The sequence below is a fragment of the Falco punctatus genome (genome assembly GCF_963210335.1).
Source record: "Falco punctatus genome assembly, chromosome: 2".
NCBI lineage: Eukaryota > Metazoa > Chordata > Aves > Falconiformes > Falconidae > Falco > Falco punctatus.
Window position 1 is genome coordinate 64924230 of NC_137581.1, and position 24692 is coordinate 64948921.

At 42.2% G+C, this 24692-nt stretch overlaps 2 protein-coding genes across 5 annotated transcripts; one reads left to right on the forward strand and one right to left on the reverse strand.

Annotated features, from left to right (window-relative positions):
- On the forward strand, positions 1-11401 carry PROZ (protein Z, vitamin K dependent plasma glycoprotein). Of its 2 annotated transcripts, XM_080376341.1 has the most exons (8): positions 1-132; positions 1735-1898; positions 3387-3411; positions 6382-6495; positions 7909-8040; positions 9308-9393; positions 9473-9596; positions 10129-11401. In XM_080376341.1, exons 1-8 carry the CDS (start codon positions 66-68, stop codon positions 10638-10640), a joined length of 1224 nt encoding a protein of 407 aa, XP_080232467.1. In that variant the 5' UTR covers positions 1-65; the 3' UTR covers positions 10641-11401. The 2 variants fall into 2 exon arrangements, with proteins under 2 accessions (XP_080232467.1, XP_080232466.1); XM_080376340.1 differs by lacking the exons at positions 1-132; positions 1735-1898; positions 3387-3411 and having other exon boundaries at positions 4350-6495.
- PCID2 (PCI domain containing 2) lies at positions 11196-24575 on the reverse strand. 3 transcript variants are annotated; one of them, XM_080376344.1, is made up of 16 exons: positions 24425-24573; positions 24376-24394; positions 23884-23974; positions 22273-22362; positions 21762-21835; positions 20951-21018; positions 20388-20427; positions 19852-19906; positions 18110-18213; positions 17281-17356; positions 17018-17159; positions 15846-15946; positions 13696-13769; positions 13401-13526; positions 13077-13200; positions 11196-12101 (listed from the first exon to the last, which is right to left on the reverse strand). In XM_080376344.1, exons 3-16 carry the CDS (start codon positions 23917-23919, stop codon positions 12012-12014), a joined length of 1200 nt encoding a protein of 399 aa, XP_080232470.1. In that variant the 5' UTR covers positions 23920-23974; positions 24376-24394; positions 24425-24573; the 3' UTR covers positions 11196-12011. The 3 variants fall into 3 exon arrangements, with proteins under 3 accessions (XP_080232470.1, XP_080232469.1, XP_080232468.1); XM_080376343.1 differs by having other exon boundaries at positions 24376-24389; positions 24420-24573; XM_080376342.1 differs by having other exon boundaries at positions 24376-24575.
- Positions 24576-24692: the final 117 nt, after the last annotated feature.

Consider the following 24692-nt stretch of genomic DNA (forward strand, 5'->3'; position numbering starts at 1 on the left):
GTGTAGCCATTTCCCTCACCAGCTGCAGGAATGCAGGCAGGCGGCCGTTAGGCTCAGAGGGTAACATGGCAAGGTGCTCTTGGACAATATTGTTTCTTCTCCCTGCCCTTTTCCTTCAGGCAGAGCAGACAGGTATGGCCTTTGTTTTGTTGCAGCTTTAATTCTGATTTGTGCTCCTGCTCCTCTAAAAGCCCCAGTAATTTTGTAGGTTGTATCGTGTTTACTTTGTAGCACAGGGTGACATCACTGAAAACCATCTGTTCCTTATTTTCCTTACATTTCTCCTGTTAATTTCATATAGCTAAGTAAAAACTGCATGAAGTTACTGAGGCAATGTAATGTTGAAGTGCCATCATTTACACCGGGGTAATATTTCACCTTTTCTTATCATTCTTAATGAGTGCCCCAGATATTAAAGAGAATTTTGTTTATATTTCTAGTTGTTGCTGAAATAAAGAGTCCTATGAAAGATGCATGCTTGTTATAGCTTGAAGAAATGTATGTTTCTGCACTAATCCTTCACGGTTTGTCAAAAATAAGGAGGAGCTGGGCAAGGAAGAAAAAGAGGGTGACTGCTTCAGAAGGTCAAAACACCCCTGGCAGCAGCCGATGCACGCTGCCAGTTATGCTGGATGCATTGGAACCACTTCATGGCAGAAATGTGCACTGGGGTGCCAGATAACACTTTAAAATGCAAAACACAGTCATGAAGTTTTTTCATTTTTCTTTTCTCATATCACATGCAAGCCTGTTGCTTATCGGATACCCTTCAAAAGCATAACTAAGCATTTGCATGCAGTTTCAGAAGAATTTCATTATTGCTGTCACTTTTTCCAGTTCTAATATTATTATTTCAACCTTTGTGCCTAGCAGTGCTGGGCCCCCAAACGCTATATAAAACAAACAACAAAAAAAATCCCCAAACCCCAAACAACAGTCCCTGGCCCAACGTGTTTACTTTCCAAGCACAGGCGAACCGACAAACACGTGCTGACACACACAGCCACGTGCTGCTTCATGACAAAGGCAACAGGCTCCAGCCCAGCACAGCTACCCAGCTGGCAGGCAGTTCTTGTTGCAGGCATCATTGCAAAGAGTAGTCTTCAGATCTGATAGCTGTCATGGTTTTGATCTCTCCTCCTCTTTACTCAAATCAAAAAGATGATGGTGTCTTCCACATAAAGGACAGTATATGATATAGCCCTCAACTTTGAGGGGTAGCTTTTATTTATTCTCCTTAAGAAACATTTGTTTGAGAACTCAGCCATGTTACAGTTTTGCTTCTCAGCAAAAACAACCCCGTGACCTAAGACTGAAAGGCATCAGTTTGGATCCATCATCATAAATTAATACAAATCATTTTCACTTCTGATGAGTCTGAAAGCCCTGTGCAGTCTTAGGAAATAGCTTCTGCCTTTATGATACTGCTTTTTCCCTTTCCCTGGCCGTGCCACAGCAATGCTGCTCTGTGTGTCTCGTGCAGGAAGAAAATGCATTGGGAAGGGCTGCAGATTCTCCCTGCTTGACAGCAAGTCAGGCACTTCCCAAAAGTAAAAGGTCACCACTCCTCAGTTGAGTTTGGGCTGAGGAGGCAGGGCTCTTTCAGTATGTAAGTTTAATGTGGCTGAAACCCCGAATCAGCCAAAGGGGTTTCTCCCTAGAACGAGGATGTAAAAGTATATAAGGAGATGAATTTAAGTACTTATGGTAGAGTTTTGTCATACAACGTTCCAGTGTTTATATCAGCTAACGACGCAAACAACATTATCAAGAGACAGAGGCGTGCCAGTTCCCTACTTTTGGAGGAGGTCCTCCAAGGCAGCTTGGAAAGGGAATGCCTTGAAGAGAGATGTACACATGAAGAAGCAAGAGAAGTATTTGAAAATGATGAAATGCTCGTAAGTACTTTGTTTTCCTGCATACATAATAAAAATTACTGCCTTGCTCCTTTACTATCAAATACAGCTCCACAGCCTGCTTCATTTGTTTGAGTTTCTCTCCATGGGAAATCTTTGCACTTTCCACGTCAGCAGGTAGAAAGCAGGTGTCTTCAGCCATCAGAATGGAAATGCAGAGGTCAGATCTGACACTTTTAAAGTCCCTGCCTGAAAGTGACGTGTCCTGTAGCCTGTGTTGTGAAAGTATATGGCTCTTGTCCCTTCCTGACCACACAAGAAATACAGCTTCAGCATCCCCTAGGGAGCAGGAGGGTGAAGGGGATGTTAGGACGGAGGGAAGCAATGCACCAGCAGGTAGTGGGACCTATAGGAAGAGGCTCACTTAGCTGGTGGCTGCAGATTCCCTCACGCAAGAAGCCCTGCTGCCACGTCCAGCTGGATGCTGTGCTCTTTAATTAGTATCTGGCCGGAGACCGTGCTTGCAGGGAAAGCAGCAGCAACAGCCGTAGGGCTGCCCGTGGGTGGTCCTGGTGCTTTGGGGACAGTGGAGAGAGGTGTCCCCACAGGGAAAGCAGCGGCAGAGCTGGCTGACAAATGCAGGGAAAAGCGAGGCACATGGTGCTGGTGACCTGCAGCTCTGCTCTGTGCTGACCCAGCTGCCTCCAGCAGCATCTGCTGTGGGCCAAGTGGGATGGGATGGGACAGGATGGGGTTGCTTCCCAGGCCACTGCCTGCTGAGGAGACAATGACCAGGCATTTTTTTTCCAGGAAGCCCTACTGCTAAAGGATCAGCTGTTCCTCTCTGTGATCTAAAGTGTTTGTTTTCCTTTATAGCTTCTTAAGAAACTGTAAAGGAATTGTAGAGGAATGAAGCTGGTTTAATTAACAATATATAGCTGTGGGCTGGCTTCAGGGGTGGTGGGTTGGCTGGTGTGGATAATGTGCAGCTGTGGCTGGTTCCTGCTAAGTAGTTAAATAGCTCTAAGGGGGATGGAAGGGGATCCCTGGGTGAAAGAAAAGAGACCTGGAAGAAGCAGAGAGAGGAGAGTGCCCTGGAGGTAGGAGAGACAAGGAGAAGGATGCAGCAGAGGCAAGAAGCAGGGTGAACTGGCCTGAAGAGGATGAAGGAAACAGCACACACAGTAGATGAACTGTTGAAACCTTGTGGGGGATTGGTGGCTGTGCTGGGGTGAGGCGTGGGAACTACTTATTGAAGTTAACCTGGTATGGGATGGTAAAAGCCTTGTTGCAACTGCCTGGTTTTGAGAGTGCTGCAACAAGAAACAATAAAATAAGCAGGATGCAAACGCTCTCCCATCCCAGTCAAATTTTGCTGGCAGGGCAGAACTTGCAGATGGGCAACTGTGCAAATGCTACGCCATAGTATATATTCTGTCATATTTTGTTTTATCAAAATATTCATGGAAGGTGATACTATCTGAAAGTTAAAGTCTGATTTCCCTTTTTTCTTTTTCTTTGTTTTTCCAGAAAATGTTTTGGGATGCCTACTATGGTAAGCTGGCTTCTTGATTTCTCTCCTTCATAGCACTGTCATGTTATGAACATCATGATACAGTCTAGTGCTGAATTTCTGAGAGTTTTTAGTAGTTTACAAGGAACAGCCAGTCACTATTTGTCATGTCTATAGTAAAGCAGGAGAAAGTCTTGATGTGAAAGCATTAAAAAAATTAATAAATAGAAAAAAATGTCTAAGACTGCAAAGGGAATGAAAGTTGAAGGTGAGATGTTATCATAGTAAATAGGCTATTTCTTCTCCTGAACTTAAGGCTGTTCTGGAACAACCTGGGGCCTGAGAAAGCCTGCTTTGCTGATACAATAGAGCAACACAGCTATACCAGTAAAACCTCCCAAATACAAACCTACCACCTCAATGTGAGTGAGAAAAATGGGTGTTAAAAGCTACCGGGCTGTCTGCAAACTCTAGATGCTGGCAGTCGTCATCCCTTGGCAGCGGTCAAGGCAAGAAACAAATCTGTAAAAGCGGAGAGGCTGATGTAACTAGATGCCTCCGGAACAAGAGCCTGGGGAAACAGCTTATGGTGACTATGCCCTATTCTCTCCATTTTTCTGCATACCTCATCCTAAGTTTTTCTCTTGCTTTCAACTTCTATTAATGTCTAATCTTTGTTTTAGACAGTGGGTACGAAGGTGGCAAAACACGTGGTTAGTATTAATTTTCTGCAGGAGCCACTAAAACACTGAGTCCAGGGAACCATTACATAGGAGAATCCCATCAGTCATATAAATGTTACGAGGAATGACGCTAAATATCTGGCCTTTCATTACTTCTGTGAGGGTGGGATTAACTTCTCCTAATTTCAGTCACAGTTTGTACTAAGCATGTCATGCAGGCTTCCTCTCTAGTCTATGAAGAGAGAAGGGCAACCAGTGGAGAACTGGTTGTTATAGCTTGGACTCAGCACAGTCCATCCAAGCAAGCTTAGCCATAGTTAGGATTCGTCACTGGCTTTGGCCTCAGGGGTGGCTTCCTTGCTGTATTTAAATGCCATTGTGTCCTGTCTTCCTCCTACAGAACAGCAGCATGTTTCCTTCTCTGTGATGTCTTTTCTAACATTTTGAAGGGCATTGCTGTGCATTTCCATGGCTTCTTTCCTCCTCACCAAACAAACCAAACCAATCTTTCCATCCTGTCTTCCAAAAATCTCATTGCCTAGACATCTGGTATCCATGTTGCTGTTGTCCCGTAGCCCAAGGTGGGCAAATCTGTGTAGTAAGGGAGGCCTGGGGAGAAGGGCTGAGCACCCACCCAGCTGCTGGCTCATCCTTTGGCTCTGTTTGTGCTGCTCCACCTTGGTCTCGTCAAGCTAAAGCTGACATAGCAGCATCTTGCTGTAGTGTGGATGTATGCTGTCAGGGCACTCAGCCTGAAGTCACGCTTGTCCCTGACTCTTACTAACAGTATAAACTTAGCTGTTGAGAATTTCTCTTTAAACACAGTTTTGCAAGCAGTTTTGTGCATGCCTCATAGCAGTCTATGTTTTCTGAGCTCACTTAATGCCTGAGGCATTTCTGTTCTATGATGTTCACTGATTCCCCACTAGGTCCCTTATCCTATAATACAATTAGATTTAACTGGTTTGGATTATTCATGAAAAATGCATGGTGGTTGTTACTTACCACCTTCTTATTTTGCTGGATGCTTACAAACAGTTTGTTTAATCTTTCCAGTAACTTTATTATATATTTTATAGTTATTAATATATTATATAAATCAATAACATTATATAATTAATGAAATACGTAAATCAGCATGATTTATGTATAATTCCTTGAATCTTCTCTTTCCTACTTTAATAAAGCTAGGGGCTAGGTTTACTTTTTTCCCCAGTCTTGCAGAACCTCACCAGACCCCAGACATCTTCTGAGACTTCCCTACCTATATTTGAGTATGAATTTCAGAGGCTTGAGACCATCTAACTTGCTCCAGGTTGTAAGTGTAGCCCTTCCCTAGCTCTAACTACTCACTGCTGCTGCTGGATGTCTTCGCCCCTCAACTCTGCCTGCTCAGCTGTGCTGATGACACACACACACCAAGCCCACCCAAAAACCCTCCCAGGAGAGCAAAAGTGTGCCAGGGTACGCTGGTGGCATCTGACTGCAGGTGGGCTGAAGGCGGTAACTACTTTAAGCCAGCATTTTAGTGCAGCTAACACTCAAAAACAGATGTGCCCATCTGAGCAGATGGTGGTTTGTGGTTTTTTCCAAGTAGTAGGCAGAGTTTTCACCTTTCCATCCCCGATATCCATTATGGCAACCTGCAGACTGAAGATAACCTCTCCAATGAAGTTTTAAATTTTAAAAAGGTTGGAGAGCATGTCCCAGGTTAGGTTTTTCTGGTTTGCTCACTGATTGCTCAGGTCTACGATAAGCAGTTATTTGGAGAATGTTTTCAAACTCTTTTGGAGTCTTTCCACTGGGTAGCTTGAAGGGAAGCTGGCAGCTCTGCATGGTGCTTCACCCATGGTGAGGACATCCTCTCGTTTGTTGGAAAGACTAAGCTTGCTAGTGTCTGAGCAGCTGTACAGTAACTGTATAAATGTGTAAAAGCCAGATTTCCTCCTGTTTTGGTGTTGCTTGCTGTATAATTTTGACATCAGCTTTTTTACCCAGCGCATATCAACCTAACACGGGAGACCTAAAACACACGTCTCACATGACATTTGTAATATGCGCATGGACTGTAACTCTGTGCTTTTCCCTGAAGCACAGCATCTGTCCTCCAGAAGCAGGCTCTGCCTCTGGGCACCTCCCAGCCTCTGCCAGGGGCTGCGGGAGCACCTCTGGAACTGGAGACTCGGGCTAGAATCCCTCCCAAGGAGCGGCTCAGTGAGACACAGCCTGTTTCCTTCCAAACTGCTTTTCACTACATGCTGGGAAGGGGGCTGCATAATTTGGGTCAGCAGTGGTGGTGACTTGTCCCTCTCCTGTGGCATTTCTCCAGGTGGCAGGAGGTGCTCATCCAGCCCCTGCCAGCACAACAGTGTGTGTGAGGACAGCATTCGTGGCTACACCTGCACCTGTGCCGAGGGCTATGAGGGAGAGAACTGTGCTTTCGGTAAGGCATTGCTCTACCTTCTAAGCCCTGTCTCCCCCTGTCATAGGCGGTCCCCAGGGAACCACACACGGCTCTCCCATTACGGCCAGTTATCATATTTTAGGTTAAAACGCAGCTCTTGGCAGAGCAGGGGTGATGTGTGCTGCCTGTCCATTGAAATATTACAGCATCCCAAGGTTACGCAGGCTGCCTCTTCTCCCTGAGCTTCCCTCCTCTGGGGACACAGCAAAAAGGCTGAAGCTAGTCCCCATCACGGGTGGGCTCCAAAGGCAGCCCTGCCACTGCCACCTGCATTCTCCAGTTGCTTGTCCTGCTGTGGTCCCAGGTGGCACATGGCCTGAAGAACCAGGGTTGCAGTGCCAGGGTGGCTTCCCACACACACCCGTGAGACAGTCCCTCAGGACAGAGGGACTCCAGAAAAAAAAACCCACTTCTCAGTGGAAGTATAAAAGGCATAAAGCAACATGGATGCTTTCTGGCACTTAAACCACCCTGGGCCAGATACTACATCTTTATATCTGCCCAGGTTCTACTTTCCAGCCCTTACTGCAGCAATTTTTGCTGGCTCAGAAGTCCCCTTGGGTGGGAGATGCCCTGGGTGCCACAGGGCAGGGTCATTTGCTGTATAAGGGGGGGTGACTGTGACCAGCTTCCTGGGGAGTACAGAAGATGATACAGCTCGGACCGGTGCTGGGAACTGGATCTGCTCAGCCTGAGCCATAGAGAGCCACGTTATGTGAGGTTTTTTGCTACTTCTCCACCTGTGAGCTAGATCCACCATCAAATGGCTGTTCCTCTTGTTGCTTTGTGTTTGCCTAAGTGTGTGTTCAGCTATGGAAAGTTGACCAAGCATGTTTCAAAGGTGATTAATAGCCTGTTTCTTTTTTTTATCTTTGGCAGCTGTTAATTTTAAGTTTCTTAGCACAAGTATGAGAATTAACAGCTATGCATTTGTTTTTGCTGAAAAACGGGAAGCTTTAGCCACCCTCTTCCTCAAGCAATACCTGCCGCCTTAACATGTGCAACAGTTTCCCCCGCTGCAGATAGGCAGTGTTTAAGGGAGCAGGAAGAAAACCCATGGCATCCTTCCACGTGTTTGCATGGAAGGTCTAGTTTGACCCATAGCTAATGCTCCCCAAAACCTAGAGGTGCAGACAGTCTGGTGCAGGGATGTGCTGGGTGAGCACAGTTTGTAATGAGTCTGTAGATGCTTCAAAGACTCAGCTTTCTCCAATTTCTGCTTAACAAGAGGAAAAACAATGTGGGGGGGAAACACCACCAAGCCAGAGTCCCTACCCACCTCCACACAAAGCAAGTGAAAATCAAGTGCTTAGTAAAGAGGAGAGAAGCCATGCAGGAGTACTCCAGCTGAACTCCAGTCCCCAGTGCTTTTCCTCCACTTGTTCTGTTTAGCTAAAAACGAATGTCATCACCACCCAAAGGAAGGATGTCACCACTTCTGCTACCCGGGAAGCAATTCCTACCGTTGTTCCTGTGCTGATGGCTATGAGCTTGGGAAGGATAAAAAAGAGTGCATCGCATTAGGTAGGTGTGAGCATGGAGGTACAGGGGGCACGTGCTCAGTGCTGGGCTGGGTAGGCCACTGTCTGATAACCAGATGCGATCAGCTTGCTTTGAGCCTTAAGTGATGAGGTTACTGACCTTCCACACAGGGCAGAAAGAGGAGGCAGCTAGGGGCCACCACCCAAGAAACCAAAGCAGTAGTGAAAGAAGTGATATTTGATCTGAACACTTAAACACAGGTCTGCAGAGAGGACTATTCACAGGATCACTCATGAGCCAGGTTTACCACTCCTGCGCTTGGTAAAGAGTAACTCCGCTGAAGACCTGTCTGTTTGGGAATGAGGTTCAGTTGATTCCCATCAGGCACCTGATGGCCTGATAAATGAAGGGCAATGTTTGCTTCCATATTCATTAGTTTGAAGCAATAGCTGCCTTCAGTATTTCAATCTCACACCAGGTATCTCATTCAATCCCATCCCTTTATAAACCAGGTCTACCAAAAATGCAGTCGTATACTTAGACCCTTGCAGACCCTTGAGCAAGTAGGGCAGCCCAATAGGAGTTCAGCTGTAAACCCACACCTTGGTGATGAAGGCTTGACGTCCACACTCCATGCACGTTTCAGGTGGGCTTTACTTCAGACTAGGTCTAGTTTGGTCCTGTGGACTAAGCACCCGCTAGCTATGAGAGTACATCATGTGCGCTCCTGAAGGGTATGTTCTGTTTTAGCTTTACCTGAACACAATCCAGTTTGTGTGACCCAAGACCATCCCACAAGGTAAACAGAAAGCATGATAAACGCAGATAACTAGGGGAATCCACTTGAAAAGTATGCATGCTGTCTGAACCAGAACAGAAAGGCATACATGTCCCTAGAGTAACATTTTCACAAGGAAAACCCAGGATTTACCTTGTTCACATTGGGCCACAGCTGTCAGGTATTTGGCACAATTCAGATACAGGATACAAAGATGAGGAAGCGAACTGTGCTGGTGGTTGGCTGGAGAGGAAGCTTAGTTTCATTAGTGACAGACACAGTGAAATCTGGTAATTGCAAGTCTCATGCAATGACCCAAAACGTTCAGCACGACCACCAAGCTATCAGACTACAGATGTCAAATAAATTATTCCCATTTTCCCCAGCTGAGAAATTGTCCTTGTTCTTCATGCAAAATTGAAACCCTGAAGTGAAGGTAGAAGCAATAAGGTATTTGCAGGTATTAGCTGTTTTGTAACAATACAGCATGAGGTTTTGATTATTTTTTCCTTTTTTTAATTCATTTGCTAGATCAATGTGCATGTGGCAGACTTCAAGACAGTGATAATCTGATAAGTAAAACCAGGAAGAAACATGATGAGCGATTTCCTTGGCAGGTATTTCTGGCAATTCATGAAACCCATCACTCAACCGCGTACAGACAGTGCTACCTATTGGTTTTTTGCATTTCCTTAGGTCCTCCTGCTAAATTCCGAAGGGAAGGGCTTCTGTGGAGGAGTGCTGCTAAAAAGTAACTTTGTATTGACTACGGCAGAGTGTGCCCTTCTGCACAGCCATTTTGAAATCAGGGTTGGTGCTGGTAGGTGATCAAACACATTTTCTCTTGATGCAGCACATCTTGGTATTGACAAGATAATTTTTTTAAAAAAAGCTTACTGAAATTTTTGCTGCGTAAAAACAGTTAAAGGAAGCAAATCCACTGTAGTCTCATTTCAGCACCTAAGTATCTTGAGCTAGATCTGCAGCTGCCCCATACTTCCCTACAAGCCAAGCAGAGAGACAACTGACTCTCAAACAACTCAGAATTCAGCACCTAGGAATAAGCTAAACCAGGTGGACTTAGAGGTGGCTTTTGTTTCATGCCAAAATTCACTACTTTTGTTGGGTATTTGTCCTTCCCACTTAAACTATGCATGCTTCTACCCAGCATGAAACAGCTCTCAGTGTATCATTCCCAGTTTACCTTTACTGCAGCGGTTTTGAGAAATGGTGCTTTTAGTTTCTCTCGTGCATGTACTTCTCAGCATGATTAGACAGGTGTCGGTTTGCATGCAGTTTTCAGGTCTCTGATAAATTAGTGCTAAAAGCATTGAAATATCATTGTTTCACAGGGCCTAAAGGAACAAGTGGAAGTGAGAAGATAATGCAAGTTAGCGAGAAACACATACACATCCGGTATGATGAAGACACTGGTGAGAACAACATTGCGTTACTACAACTCCAAGAACATGTGGAGTGCAACAACCACCAGCTTCCCGTATGCGCTCCTGAAAGAGACTTTGCAGAACATGTTTTAATTCCACAGTTGGCTGGTACAGTCAGTGGCTGGAGAATGGAAGGTGATGAACTCCAAGGAGATGAGTTGCAGGTTTCATACCTTCCTGCAGAGGACTGCCAACAAATCCTCAACATAAGCCTCACAAACAGGCAATTTTGTGGACACCTTCAGGAGGCCACAGACAAGCAACTGGCCGGAGGAAGCTTTCTAGCTACTGAGTATAAGGGCACTTGGTTTCTGACTGGGATATTGGGGTCCTGGCCACTAGAAGACACTGACCAGGAAACATTTCTCTTCACCAACACCGCGAGGTATATGATATGGTTTAAACAAAAAATGAAGTAAAACACAAACACAACCAACCCTCCAGCACCAATCTCTACCAATCACTGCAAGGGAACATTTGGATGCAGTCAGTACACCCATCTGAGACTCTGTGATGATTTGCAGCAATGGAAGTAGCAATGATGATATGTATATAACTCCCATTTGTACAGAAAAGCCCATCTGTCTTTCCTTCTGCTGACACATGATACTGTGAAACATCCATCATGTGGTAAACCTAGTTATTTTACTAAAAACTGGCTGAACTTTAAGTTTCCTAGAACTATTAATCCTAAAATTCAGAAAGCACTGATGTCTTCCCTGCAATTTAAATATTGGGAGAAGGAAATTAGGGTTTTTAATTCTTGTTACCTTGAGGTTTCATTCAGCAAATTCATATTCTTATTTCAGCATCCCAACAAGGAAAACTTATGAAGACCAGGGGAACCTCCAAGCCTTTAAATCAATGCTCTCATCACACTAAAAAATGCTTCCGTTCATACATGCTACCTGTTTTCCCTTATGAATCATGTCCACATCAGTTAGTGGGTAAAATAAAACCCAAGTCTCAAAGAGTGGGGGAAAAATGTTTTATTTCCTGTAAAAATAACTTTTAAAACTCAAAACTACCCCTCCCCTCACTACAGACAAAGTTATGTTGCATCACCCCAAATAAACAAACAAAACCTCCAAGGTAGTAACACAAAATAATGGATCCCCAGATGCAGAATAAAACAATATCAATAAGCTACTTAAATAAGCTTTTGTTCTTCATAATGAAACAAAATACTTCCCAGAATTAAAAAAACCCCACAAACCTATCTCTAGGCACATACAGACAGAAATCCCACATTTACTTGAACCTGTAATTATTGCTGACATAGTAAAGCTTTTGGTGTCAAGCACTTCTCTACTTTTAAGAGAAAGCCTGAAGAGAGTGTTTAATACTAGTAAGATCATTGAATGGACTTAAAAAAAATAATGAAAGAAAACATAATTTCCATTCTGATGAATGGATTAATACAAGTAACAAAGAAGGATACTTCTCTCTGAAAGATAAATCCAGAAATAGTAATACAAAGTACTTTTATAAAAAAGCTTTTAAGCAGTTTGGAAGGAATTTGGAATGCTATGCTTTATTTCTTCATAAAATACTTTGAATGATCTAGACAGTCTGCAGAACCTATCATTGAAAAGTTAACATTTCATTCCAACACACTTTGTAACACTGGCAGCCTTGGCCATTCTGGGAAAGGAGCCACAAACAGTTCCTGGTACTCCAGTCCTGGACATGAACCAAATTAATTTACAGCGTTCTCAGGGTGATTAGGAGCAGCTCCACTGGACAAAGCTGAGTATCTGAGAGGTACTTGCATGGATAAGATGCAACACTCAACACACTGTTGACAGCGGAGGAAATGGGTTTTGCTTACTGACCACAAGCTTTTGATGCTGATGAGATATATAGCCTTTAATGTGACCCTGGCAGGAGAAAAGGACAGCGTTAGTACTAGAAGCTGGTAACACAACGCCACCACCCCAGCTGTCTTCAGATTACATCAAGCAAAGACATGTAGGTACAGTCAATCACCACTGCACTACTGTACTTTGTATCTATAAGGATCCAATTTATGCAACTGGGTCAACTCAAAGTAAGCAGAAAGTTGGAACCACAACCACGTTTGCATACTAACGGTGCTGTCAGACAGAGCCTGCTGTCAGGGCCCCCTACTGTGCTTGCTTAGGTTTCCTTGAAGAGACAGAGCTCTACAGAAGCATTTCTGAATTTACTCTTGCTCACTTTAAAATGAGGATTTTATCACTATTCCATACCAAATAAAGTAAATTACACAATACTTCCTTTTCAGGCATAGTTTGTAACACTGAAAAAAATCTTCCAGTGACCTAATCACACCCTTTGTTACTGCTAGACCAAATAATCTGTCTCAGAAATAGAGAAGTGGTTCATTTCCTTGCTAACACTGCAATGCTGCTCCAAAATCTCCAATTTATTAGAAATCTCTAGATTTCAAGCCTTTATCTGTTCACAAATAGTTGAGATCCACTTAAATATGAAATAAAACCAAAGAAATCTGGTTTTCATTTTTTCTGATGTTAGAATGTCAAGAGTCTCCCCTACTTCAAATGCGGAAGGAACAAATCCCTTTTGGTCCCAGATACAATTATCATATTTTTGAATCAGTACTTATGCATTATATAGAAATGTTAGTACTAGATTTGTAATGTAAAATTCAACTTCCGTTTAACTGGTTCCTGCAAAAGAGGCACCCCTCAGGGCAAACGAAAACATTTCACTTGGGGCACAAGTCAATCAACTTTTTTACACAAGAACACTGGGATTACTAATATGTTTTTGTAATGAACTTTTGCTCTCTACCCAATATATTTTACTGTCTGAAGTCTGGAAGGACCAGACAGCAAGTGGTCATCACATACCATGTATATAAGGTTAGCTAAAATGCACTGGACTTCATCAATATCAACATCATCTACTTGCATGAATTTCAAGGCAAACAGAAAGGCATCTAGAGATAGCTGATGGGTTTTGAGTAGTAAGTATCTGAAAGAAACAACAGGGAAAAAAATCTGTTATTGAGAAACGGTCACTTAAAAATTCTGGTTCTTAGAAATATGGCCTTTCTATAATAAATTCACTCTAACAGGAATTCAACTCTCAGAGAGAACAAAGGAGCGATCTCAGTCCTAGGTGAAACTGTATTAAATATGCTTTTGCAAAAACATAGCTTTTGTTACACTTACACTTTCTTGAAGAGATTTCTGTATGTGATTATTTTCAGCTTCTCAAGGATAAGAAAGATTCCACATCGAATAAAGAAGGTCTCATGCTTTGTCAGAGCATCATTCAGTAGGAGAAGATTGCCTTCGCTACAATGATGAAGAAATGAAAACATTAGAGGGTCTCACCCAAACGAGAAAAGAACTTGCCTGACTTGGTAGGAATATCCTCCCCTTGCCTTCCTCAGTCATCCCGAATAAACAGATTTTACTTATTACTTTTTTAACTAACACACAGCACAATAAAAAATCATCATACCTCACAGCCTTTGTTACTTCAGCAAACTGCATAAGGTCATACTTTTTTAAGAGCTGAACTGTTGGCATATGGCCCTGAAAAATAAAGTTTCCATGTTTTCCAGGGTAAAGTCAAATGCCTTTTAAATGTAATCTACTAAGCTATAAAAACATTTGTTAGAGAAGAAAGACTCTAACATGGTATTATCCAGTAATATTTAATAACATTTGAATATTATAATATTAAATTATTTTAATATTTTAATAACAAGAGTTTAATAATTTTTTTTGCTACAGAATAAGACATGAATAAAAATATGTGTAAGACAACCCTTGTAGCTCAAGTCATGGTAACTACCTATTTATCATGGTTTAGGGAATCTTAGTATTTCTTAATGCTGGGGAACAGTTCTCACACTCGTAAAATCAAGATCCTGTGACATGAGGCCTAGGCAAATCCAAATTTTATGTCGTGGGGCTGTATGATTTCATCTGCAAACAGAACCATGGGAATCCCAAGCATTACTAATAATATGCAGTATTTCACATTGTCCAGTGCTAGCTCAGTCTGTACCAGAATTTTTTTTCATTATGCCTCTATGCCGAAATAAATATGTCCCCTCAAAAAACCAAACCAAAATAAAACAAAGAGATGGAAAGTTTAAGTTTAGAGAAACAAAATCAATTCTCATTGCTAGATCAGGTAAGACTGAACCAGCTATATTATCAAGAAGAAACTTGTTGTTTTCCCCCTGCACAGGAGAGATCAGATTGCACTCTGACTTGGGTCAGACTTTAAATTTAGTTACCATCATGCTGTGCTGTTGCTACCTCCTTTGCTGGTTGGAGGATTAGCTGAGAGCAGAACTCAACTGCATAGTTACTGAGAGCTGCTAGGAATAAAAAAAAACCCAAAACATCCAAGCTATTTTAGTACAGTTTAAGGTTAGTGTTAATGTTTGGGCTCTGATACAGTGACCTTTATCTGGTTCTTTAGCAGCTCTTGTACACGAGAACTGTTCCAGAAAAGCCACAGTAATTCTAGGGACTAATGGACCCACCAGTTTAAGGCACCCAGTCAGGACTGGGACGAAGCTTTTAGGAAGACTGTTAGGTTTCCCTTATCAACCCTACCGTTGATTGATCTGAAACCAACCAGTAAGAAAGTCAATAATTAAAAACAGAAGCCAATTATCACACCCACTCTGCTTCCCCTTTATGCACTTGACACTGCAAGGGACTGGAAAGGGAGCACTGAATGGAAAAGGGAGGATGGTCATAAACAGGTTGGGGCAAAGGCAGAAGATGGCAACGCACAGAAGCGGGTGATAATGACATTCTCCATAGGTAACTTTGGTAATAGAGCCAGGAACAGGAAACTCTAACATCTAGTTCTTGTCCCCCCAGTTACACTGAATCACATTGTTAACATAATCCCACTAACTCAGGGATACACAAATGCTAGCACAGCACATGGGAAAGGACAGGAACAAGAAATGGAGACATGCTTAGCTTTCTAATAGAAAGATGAAATGATCAAATAGTAACCAGTCTTCATTGATTTGTTCAAAATCAAAATGCTCTACTTCATGACCCTTCTGACACGCCTCAAATGGGCAAATGTACAAGGTGCAAGCAGAAAACCCAAAGATAGGAATCCTTTCACTTCTGTGGCAAACTCCCCTCAACAGTCTTCAGCCATGTGTTTGCACATCCTCCTTCCCTTCACCAGGTGAAAGAAGCAAACAGATTTGTACTAGTGAATCCACACATTCTCTGGCCCATCTGTACACCAGACAGGCACTCTGCTACATGATGTAAGTTACACTGTTAAATGCTTCCCCAAAGAACTCAAATTTATCTTTATTACAGAGGTAACCTCAGTTGCATCTTTAGGAGGGGTAGGAGGAAGGTAGGGGGAAAGGAGGCTGGGGGTTTTGTTTGTTTGTTTGTTTGGGGTTTCCCCCCCCCTCTTTTTTCTTTCTTTTGTTGCTACAAATGACAATTCAATGTTTTTTGTCCTCACACAACAAAGTGTGCATATGCTGGCTCTTATGGCAGTTAGGCACAGAAAGCCTCTGAATTCCAGTAAGGGAAAAATAAGAACAGTACTGAGCATCAGTTTGGTTATCTATCCCTAAAAAAGTATTTAGAACTGTAACATCTACTCACCAACAACATTTTTACTGGAAGCAGGTAGATCAAAATCATTCTTTTGTTCTTCTGGCTTGAGCGGTGACAATGCTCAAAGGCAAACGACAGATACTCTTCAGCTGCAGACAAAAATAAGAGTGCTAGTAACATGAGTCAACAACAAAAATGGATTAAAACTGTAACACAAATTCTGTGCTCGATGTCCATCTCTAGCTTGAACCCATGACATTTGAAATTCTATTAAAAAAAAATATCACACCAATCAAAATACATTAAGAAAAAAAATACAAAGTATTACCAGGAAAGTATGTCCTCCTTCAGAAAGACAAAGAAAACCTGTCAAGGTCTAGATGTCAGAGGTAATAGCCACAAGCAATATTGGAATTTTCAGCTCATTTTAGTAATATTATGTGCTACTATTACAGGAGGGGAGAATCTCAAGAAGCGGTGATGCAACCAAACTCTATTTTCTAAATTCATAGCTTAGGTTCTTCAGTGGATGTAAGCTGCATGCGATGCACCCACCTGCTGAGCTGCAGAAACATGCCAGTGAGATCACGCAGCATGACAACATGAAAATCCCTCATCACTTTTCACTAAAAGAGGGCAAGCCTGAGAGGCAGAAGACACTGTATAGAGTAACAAAACCAGCTCCAAAATAGATTTTGGTCAGGGGCTTCAGTTAGCAATGAAAGTTGTGCAACTTGCCTCTAGAAGCATTTCTACTAACGACTTTTAGAAATCTCAGAAATGCCGTTTCTACACCTTCCAAAACATGCACTGAGAAACTAATTCTACAGTACAGGTTGCTGAAGATTTCCTACATGGCATACAGCAACTTCAAGAGGACAAGAGAGTCGCAAAGCCTCCTTTGTGAAACATTCTACAAACCTGTTCTTTCGGATGTTCATACATTTTATTATGCATGCACATAATGCATAAGACTACAAAGAACTTTACTGACACAAATATTTTAAAACTGGGCATATACTACAATCAGAATTGTCATGTAATCTCACCTCCGACCTGACTCAGCCTAGGGGCCTTGGATCTTTCAGCGCGACCTTTGCTTTGATCAATGCAAACACAATTGCACCTTCTACACACATTTTGAGTCACACGCACATGACATCAGCCAGACTTCACACCAAGCAGCAGGACTTTAAATCTATCTTATTAGCACACAGTACCTTGCTTAAAGTCACTGTCAAACATGGCTTTGCGTCCAACATAATATCGGTATGTCACTCGCTGTGCCATACTATATTCATCTTTCAGATTTGAGCTGTCAATTGCTCTAATTAAGGGCTTACATAGATGGAGCTTGTTGATCTGTTAAAAAAAAAGATTTAATTTTACTCAGAGAGTTTAGATAGATGGTATCATATAAAAAAGTATGGGTTTAACTTAGAATATGAAATACAAAACACAGCTTACCAGACTTGAACCCTACCTTAAAATAAATTTTAAACAGCTGATTCACAAGAAATAACATTCCCCACTTTTTGGAATCCTCAATGCCTGCTCGACTGTCATAAGAAGAGAAAAAAGAAAAAAACCTACTAGTATTGAACATTGTAAGAAAATAATGATTTTGTCACGGTTCAACCCCAGCCAGCAACTAAGTACCACACAGACATGTGCTGTTCGTCCTTATGGTAAATTCCCTCCACAGATATTTCATAGATTTTTAGGGTAAAAATAAGTGTCTGAAAATAAAAGTCAGGGCCACACTCCTTCCATACCAGCACTGTCAAAACAGAACATGTTTCCATCCTAAACAGCTCTGCTACATTTTTTCAATGTAACAGAAAAATGCCATGCAAAACGTTATTCACCTGCATCAAGGTCCTCACTCCAGTCTGCAGGTAACACATACGCTAGCATAGCAGTTGCTTGTAACATTCAAGGTGAAAGATTTTCTCCACCTAAAAAGTGTTGAAACTGCCAAGATTGGAAACCAGAGAGTGACCTCTTTTTCACCTGATTACAATGAAGCAAACTTGACAACTAAGAGGGCACAAAAGCATTAATGATCTTTCCTGAGAAACAGGGACATAATTAGTTCCTCCCAACATCTGCTAGAAGTATTAAACCTGAAGGGAGGCCTCTCCAGCTGTAGTTAATAGTCAACAGAGAACAGACTATAAATGAGAGGAAACGAGCCTCAGAAATGTTCATTCTTACCTAGATACAGACTTAGTAAGTGGGAAAATCTTACAAAGTTCAATACGTTCTTAACAATTTAATAGTCCAAGTTCTGTAAAGGATCTTTCACTTACGTGTCACTGGCACAGACTCGAAAACAGCTCATCAGCAGTTCTGCTGCTTTTTCCAACATGTCACCAACTTTGCTCTTCCCTTTCTTCACTAGCTGTTGATCTGCCTATCATTACACAGCAAGAAACAATGTGTAATTCTACATACTGTTTTGTTGCATGTAAACAGTTTAGTTCCTTAATACAACATTTTATAAAGTACTATAGCAATAAATTTTTCATGCCTGCTATCCCCCAAATCTAGAAGGCAGTCAAGCTCACAGAATAAAAGAAAAAATCTGGAGAGCCTCCTGAACATGTACCAAACCTAATGCACAGGAGGATTGTCCACAGCTGAATTGGAGCACTACACTTCAACAAGTCTTCAAAGACCAAGAGTCTTGCAAAAAAAATGTCTTTTGAAAAAAGCAGACTAAAATGATTACCAGTTATAGAGTCTGAGGTTTGGAATTTATAATTAAGCTTATTACTACAGCCACAAAGGCTGTATTTTATTTCTAAACCATATTCAACATTTTCTAGTAGTAACACACACTGCTAGGACCTGGGACTTTCAGAAGAAATGGAAAACATATGTCATAGCAGCAAGAGAAAAAAATAAATGAGTTGCCAACACATGGGAAAGATCTATGCACTGATTAATGCAGAACTTAATAAAGAAGGGCAGGGGGGAAATGGCAAGTAGATGTTTACTGTGTGTTTTCTAAAAAGTTTTACTGTAACGTTTGCATTCTCACTAGCTGAAATGTAAGGAAAAGAAATGGAAATGCATCCTCTGCTGCAGAAGTCTTCTCTGCATCTGCACCCTTTGAATATACCGAAGCTGGAAGAGTTCAAACACTTCCAGTACGACTGATCCCACTGTCCCACTTTCCCCTTTCTCATACATCTCAGATATACAAATTTGCCACATTCAGACTGAGAATTGAGACTTCTTACAGAGCAGACACGCAAACACAAAAAGTATTACCTGTGCAAGCATATCAAATGTGTCATTTTGTGGGTGTGTGGGCACAAGAAAGTGCTGAGTGGACAAATGCTGAAAACACTGGATATTGTGAAAACACTGGATATTGTCAAACTCTAACCTAACTGGAACTCTAGCTTCACCTCTTCAGGTAAAGTGAGTAGGAGCAAGATCACAACCCTGCCACTTACCTTGGCCTAGCAGTTCTCAACAGATCCCTACACAAGCTACTTCAATTCACTAGCCTGAGAAAAATAATGTAAATTGGGCGTTTTTTTGCTTATCAGCAGTTGTATCAGCTCAGCAAGGGCTCCAATGAGCATCAAAAGCAGTACACAAAGCTGGAAATGGGGAAAAGAGGCAGAAACTTCCCTCTTCAGATGGGGTGAGTGGTTAGATTATCTCAGTTGGCTGAGATATCTCCACACTTACAGAGACCTCCACCAAATCCCAAGGATAACACCTGGAAATAGTGAGTAGTGCCACCATGCTACTCTATAAAGACAGTACTTAATCACTTCATATGCTCTAAGCAACTGCTGTGAGTTGCATGCAGGTCCTTAGAACCTCTCCAGTTCAAGCTGCAAATCAAGATGGGCACACTAAGCAACCTAGTTTTTCAATAGGACTGGATGAATTTAGTGTGTCAACAAAATCTGAAACAATGTGTTAAACAGTACCTAGCAAAAACTAGGCTATGTAATGATGTCTAAAATATTTCCACCATGGAAACTCCTAACAGAGAAAAGTAACAAGCCTGTTAATCAGATATACTTACATTATTAGCAAAAATTCGAAGATCAAGGGCTACAGCATACATGATAGGTAAAGCCCTAGGAAAGTAAAACACTATATTTCACATGTACAATTCATGCAATAAGTGAGACATGAGAAACAAACTTCTTTTTTTCCTAGTTGGTCATAAAACTAGAAAAGTATACATTCATCTTTAAATAAGAACTATGCACTTTTAAAAAGGAAAGACTTTCAAGACCTCAGAATTTCAGAAATACTACAATGGAGGAAGAATTAATTCTGAAACCTTTTTTACTGTGGCTTTAACAAAACACCACCTCACCTTGAACAAAATCTTTACATTTACTTATGGAGCATTCTACATAATTAAGCTCAGGTGTTTAGTTTTCACACTTTTGGACCTATAAACCCAAACAGGCAGCAAAACTAATTAGGCTGCATTTAAGTATCACTGGAGATAAATAAAAACTATAGGCACAATTTTAGTTTGACTACCATGGTATTGTCCTAGGGAAAGATGACAGTCTAGTTTCTAGCAGCTCTCTATGATGCACTCACCAGTTTTCTTCTTTATGTGCCTGAAATGCTCGCAGGAAAGATGTATTGTATTTAGGAGAACTTTAAATGCTATGAAGTTAAGCACATATTTAAAAACCAGCAGTTTAATGGTACTGTATATTGCTACATGAAGGGGTAGAAACCAAAAAAGCAGGAAGTACATGAGGAGTCAGGATGCAAAGGCACAGTAGGGAAGTATGTGAGCACAGCCACACACTCCTCTGTGTGGTAGTAGCAGTAAGAAACACTGGGCACTTAAAGAGATAAGATGGCTTTCTTTATAGGTATCTTCCCCTCTAGTCAAGGACAAACTGGGAGGTGTATTAATGATCTATGGGTTTCCTATGCTGTGTGAGAAATGAATTTTCTATTCTAGAGCCAAGCGACAAGTCCTACAGAAAGCTGAGTGTACCTGGACTTCCTCGCTTAAGAACCTACACAGCTGAAGTGTATTTGGAAGCAGACCACACTCCATTAGATTTTGAAAGGGGTAAAGATAACTTAGCCTACAAGACGACACACAGTTCATCTGAAAACAATATACAAGTTTCATGGAAAAGGATATTGGACAATAACTGTTTGGCATTTGTATGCTTCTACGAAGTCATGGTTTCCAACAGCGTAAGTACACCTGCCAAAGAAAAGGTGTATTAGTGCATCAGGAAATATCATATACCCAAGACAATTATTTCTTTTTTGCTTCTTACCAGGCATAGAGCTTTACAGTTTATTTAAAAGAGGCACAGAAATATGATCAGAAATGTTCCTAACAAAATGGAGCAAGTATTTTAACACAGCACTAAGCCTGATAATTGTAGCAAACTGATCCGAGAGGTGAACAGGGATTCGTTTCTCTAATATGGACAGTACAAACTGTAATATGCTAATGCTTATTGAACCTGTCACCAAGATTAACACAAATAAAAAAATTTCCATGACTGTTGAAAGTGAACTGAAGACTGTGTTAATGCAGAATTTTTTTAAATAAAAGCCTCACAGAATTACTTAGGTCCTAAAGCTGTCTTAAGAGTACTTCTAGGACTAAAATTCCCTTTTAAAAATACTTACTTCCCTTACTTATCTCACTGTAAATTCTTGTGTAGCTAGTAAATGCAGAGCAAAGGAAACGGCAAACACCTAAACGAAAGCTGTGTCAATGGCTATACGCAGATGACTGCCAGGTACGTGAAACAAACTTTACATGGAGAGGAGAAAGGTGGTCTTTATTTCCTGCAGTTCTAGCATTATTTATAAGAGTAATAAATACCAAGTTTTCAGATGTAAGCCCTTTAAAATAACTAAGTAAACCCAAGGATTTCCTTCATCCCTGCTGGATACCTCACAACTGACTTTACATTCCCAGTCCATCTTTACCTTAAGTGGGCTGCAAACATTTCATCATATGGTGGTTCCAAAACTTGTTGACACTTCTCCTCTGGAGTTGGAAGCTAAATACAGAATAAATTAATGAAACATTAAAGGAACATCCAATGCACCAGAAACAGAACACCATATGGATATTTTGTCATGGCAGTTTTATGCATATATGACTGCTACCTGTCAGTATCTTACGTTACATTAATAATCACAGCCAGCATAATGAATTGCTAGCATGCATTCTGTCTCCAAAACCTGATCAGAGCTAGTCTTAAATAAAAGCATCTGAAACACATATATCACAAACGCTGGAGCCTGGCTACCCACTGTTTTTTTCTTTGTAGTCACTTCCACTGTGACACGTTACTAACTAATGTAGACCTGGCCAGAAGGTCCTGCTCTGGCCTATGAAACATCTCTGAGGTTTGTTTCCAATGGAAAGGAAACCATATAAAGAGCTAAGAAAACCAAAAGCAAAACAAAAGAAAGGTCAAGAACAGATTCTCACCTGTAGCCTTGGGTTAGCAACATGTGGATGTTTAAATGATACTAATTCTGCGCAAAATTGTCCATCTCTGCTGTCAATGGCTTCTTGTACCTACCAAAGAAAACAGACATATTACAGAATCAAATCTGGCCACAGCCACACATATTTACACATGACAACAGAAGCCATGTTCTGTTACCAAAACATGTTACCACTGTTCATCAACATCAATACCAACTCAAATGTGAGTTTTTAAAGGTTTAAACCAGAACTAATCAACACTGTACTTTCAATAGACCCGTTTTTCACAAAGGTATCAGGGGAAGGTAAGGTGAACACTATTGGTTTTCTCCTTATTTGTAGGATACAAGCAAACCAGAGACTCTCCAAACAACTTGCGTGGGTTTAGCATCATAGAACAGGAGTTGTGAGCCAGATTTGGTTAAGCTTTTAAAATTCCAGTTACACTTACAGGCATCAAACATAAATGTGAAGGCATAAACAATCTTTGAGTAACGCTTAAAAATGAAGACAAGTAGATTAAATGCATAGCTATCATTCCAAAGGCAATGTCTGGTATTAGACTAGCATCTGTATAGAATACTGTTGAAACCTGTCAGGACTGTAAATGTTATATTCTGTGGGAGAATGGCTTAATTCTGCTTCCTGCTCAAGATAACTCCTTGTAAAACATAGTGTCTGAGCAGCTTATTGTGACGTCAAGCTAGAAACTTCTTCAGTTGTGGAAGTAGTTTTAGATATTACTTCTTAAGACTTCCTTTCCCACTGCTTGTGCTTTATTTTTCTATTTTGTGTCCTGACAGGAAAAGAAGAAAAAAAAAAGTTTGCTGCGTGGAAAATTCATACCAAATGGGAAAAATCATAGACTAAAATAGCAAAGGAAGCAGGAAAAGAGTGAAAACCAACTGCTTAAACTCCTTCAGAGACTGATGGGGTTTTTTAATGTAAAGGAGAGCTAATTTTTGTTTTGGAAGTAGTTTTTCTTATTAAATGTAAAATGGACTGGCAACCAGACAAGACGCCGAACTTTCAGAGCATATCACTGTCCTGAGAGATCTGAGCTGCTCCAGTTTTGAGACTAAAACCCAAACAATTACTGGGTTTGTGCCCTTCAATTGACTTGAATGATCTCGACCAAAGCGAGTATGATGGTAACAAAGATGGAAATAGACAGTTCAGGAAGAAGCAGTAGGAGTGGTCACACTAAAAGCTTGACAGTGAGGGTTCTGCCCAGCTGCCCTCATGACCCTGCTCCTGCCTATCCTCCACGCCACACACAGCATCTCTGCACTCTGTATTCCTTAAATCCCTGTATTTCTTGAGTCCTCGAGCTGCATTTGTTACTACACAGACACAATCCCACTACATCAGTTCTTATGGATAAATTACTTCACTATCCATTATATCAGTAACCATTGCACTTCAGGAATTCCAGCTACACATCCTTGGCACACAGCTGGTATACTCAACACAGACTGAAGTATATTCCTTTACCATGTCACGTGTTCTAGGTTGATTTACTTCTTAAGGAAGAAAACATATTTACAGCAAACAAAAACAGATGCACATACTCTAACATGTGCCCACAAATAACAAGAAAAACTTGCTTACTTGCTGCAAATACTGATTTATGGTGATGTGCGCCATTAAAATGTAAGTAGATGAGGCAGGATTCGCAAATGAAACGCAGCCGTATCACATTCTGCAAAATAAACGGGAGTTTCCGAGAACAGCAAAGCGAGAGCATCCCATCACAGGTGCCCTCTCCCCTCCGAGGGCTCACGGGGACTTCATGGAAACTCTCGGTGGCGGGCAGCTGCTGCCAGCCTGCGCCTACACAACCACGGGGAAAACGGCGCAGAGCCCAAACCCACGCTGCCGGCCACCGGACACCGCGCGGAGGGGAAGTGCCCTGGCGCACAGGCCCCAGGAGAGCGGAGCGCCCCGGCAGCCGGCGGGCCCGAGGCGGAGAACAGGCATCGGAGGGGCAGGAGGGCGGCGGCGGGAGGCGCCCCCCCCCTCCGCACCCCCCCGCACCCCCAGCGGCCCCGCAGCCCCTCGCCCCCTGCAGCCCCGGCCTGCCCTACCCCCTCGCGAACCCACCCTCAAGCCACGGCACGGCACGGCACGGCACGCCACGGTACGGTACGGTACTTCCGGCAATGGGACAAGCCCTTCCGGCAACTTCCGCCGCACTTCCGGTACCCGGCAGGGCACGGGGCGCGAGCCAGCAGCCGACCCAGCAGCCAACCGGCGCGCGCGCGCCCCACGTCCGAGGGGCAGCGGGAGCGACGCGGCGAGTCACGTGACACCCACCCCCCAGCGGTAGATGCTGCCCACAGCGGTGCCCAGGAGGCGGGGCCTTTCCCCAGTAGCCAATGGGAACGCGCGATGGGCGGTGCCGAGGGCGTGCGTCAGTG

What these genes read in the sequence shown, in the direction of transcription:
- PROZ (XM_080376340.1), top strand. Translation starts at nt 6,108, where the DNA reads ATGCGCATGGACTGTAACTCTGTGCTTTTCCCTGAAGCACAGCATCTG. An exon ending in GGGAGAGAACTGTGCTTTCG is followed by an intron (nt 6,496 to 7,908) that starts GTAAGGCATTGC and finishes TGTTCTGTTTAG; the next exon opens with CTAAAAACGAATGTCATCAC. An exon ending in AAAAGAGTGCATCGCATTAG is followed by an intron (nt 8,041 to 9,307) that starts GTAGGTGTGAGC and finishes TTCATTTGCTAG; the next exon opens with ATCAATGTGCATGTGGCAGA.
- PCID2 (XM_080376342.1), bottom strand. Translation starts at nt 23,919, where the DNA reads ATGGCGCACATCACCATAAATCAGTATTTGCAGCAA. An exon ending in GCACATAAAGAAGAAAACTG is followed by an intron (nt 19,907 to 20,387) that starts GTGAGTGCATCA and finishes TTACTTTCCTAG; the next exon opens with GGCTTTACCTATCATGTATG. An exon ending in TTCCAGTAAAAATGTTGTTG is followed by an intron (nt 13,770 to 15,845) that starts GTGAGTAGATGT and finishes TTTATTTTTCAG; the next exon opens with GGCCATATGCCAACAGTTCA.